Source organism: Limulus polyphemus, unplaced genomic scaffold, assembly GCF_000517525.1.
Source record: "Limulus polyphemus unplaced genomic scaffold, Limulus_polyphemus-2.1.2 Scaffold1465, whole genome shotgun sequence".
Classification (NCBI taxonomy): Eukaryota; Metazoa; Arthropoda; class Merostomata; order Xiphosura; family Limulidae; genus Limulus; species Limulus polyphemus.
Genome location: NW_013667075.1, coordinates 218,159 through 219,519, shown reverse-complemented (window position 1 = coordinate 219,519; position 1,361 = coordinate 218,159). Strand labels below are relative to the sequence as shown.

The window sequence follows — 1,361 nt, the reverse complement described above, 5'->3', positions numbered from 1 at the left end:
TTTCTGAAACGGTGGTGTCTATTTACTTGTGACCACTCAGTGTATGTTAAAATGATTAAGTATCACATTCTCTACTTACATAACTCTTAATTTCTTCATATTTTCGAAGAGATTCTTTCCTAAAGTCGTGATGTTGTTTCTGTTCAACGTGCTGTAAAATATTAATGTTCATAACACACAGTTATTACTCAGTTTTGTGAATGTGTAAAAAAAAACACGTCTCTTGATTAGGGCAAAAATAGAAAAAATACATGTAAACACTGCTTCAAATCAAAATTTTTGACATGTAATAAATTTTTCTGTACGTTAGAACATTTGAGTTTCTAAACTTTAAGCGTTTCCTTCGGTATAATGTCTTCATTACTTAATCATCTGTAAAAAAAGTTTAATCTTAGTTCGAACTGAGAGCCTCAAGTTAATTTTGAGTTTTATAAAATACTTTGGAGAAATAAATGAAACACGTAACTGAGGTTTTCACTTATATAACTGTCAATTTACAATATTTAAGAGTAGTTAATGATAAAACTGGAGCTCTTACTTACTGGTTCACAATCAATCAAAGTAATGGAATTGTTCTAGTTTGAAACTGAAAGTGTGGACTAAGTGGGAAAGAAACAAAACAGCATAGTGTAGCAAATCATTACTTACAGAATCTCCAGATGATCAAGTCCTCGGAGAGCTGCCTCGTCGATACAAGCAATCTCGTTGTTGTCAAACTGCCTGAAGCAATATAAAGGAACTTAATAAGAGGCTTAGAAAGGTGTCAGCTTCAACATATCAACTACGAATCATTACTTCAAACACAGGTCCGTACCACGGACTTACGAGAACATCTGTCTTCCTGGGCTTTAATCACTTTCGCCCAAGCAGCGGATTATGGGAACTTTCTTCCTTGGGCTCAGTCAAATGGATTGGTTGGAATCAACGTCGTTTATTTTACTTTCATGCGTTATTATTCGTTATGGACGCAATATTATTGTTATTATTTCTAAGTCTAATTCTAAAGTTTTAATAGAAATAAAAAACTTTTCGTGAAATAGAGAATTTGATTTATTAGTACGGTATCGGTTGTGTGTTTTATAAAACATTAGACGGTTTTCGTGCCTGTTTGTAAGATGAAAATAAAGTTTTTACAGAAACACATTGATTGTTGTAGTTTTACTAAATTTCGTAAAGATACTTCTAACGAAAAAAGGAAACAGAAACCTAAAAGTTATATTTGAAATGCAGTTTAAATCGCACGTCTTTCTCAATGAACATTCTCTACTTTATTTCTAATTACCGTATTTTTCGGAATATAAGACGCACCGGTGTTTAAGACGCACCATTATTTTGAAGACAAATTTTTGGGAAAAAAAGCT

At 32.3% G+C, this 1,361-nt stretch overlaps 1 protein-coding gene across 1 annotated transcript in view; it reads right to left on the bottom strand.

Moving 5' to 3' along the window:
* Positions 1-1,361, bottom strand: part of LOC111086825 (slit homolog 2 protein-like) — a gene marked incomplete at its 3' end in the record, with an annotated part of 189,243 nt that overhangs the window by 36,372 nt on the left and 151,510 nt on the right. The window contains exons 6-7 of the mRNA XM_022391287.1: positions 649-720; positions 80-151 (exon numbers count right to left, since the gene is read on the bottom strand). Of these exons, the coding sequence (XP_022246995.1) occupies positions 80-151; positions 649-720 (144 nt within the window). The remainder of the gene's footprint in view (positions 1-79; positions 152-648; positions 721-1,361) is intronic.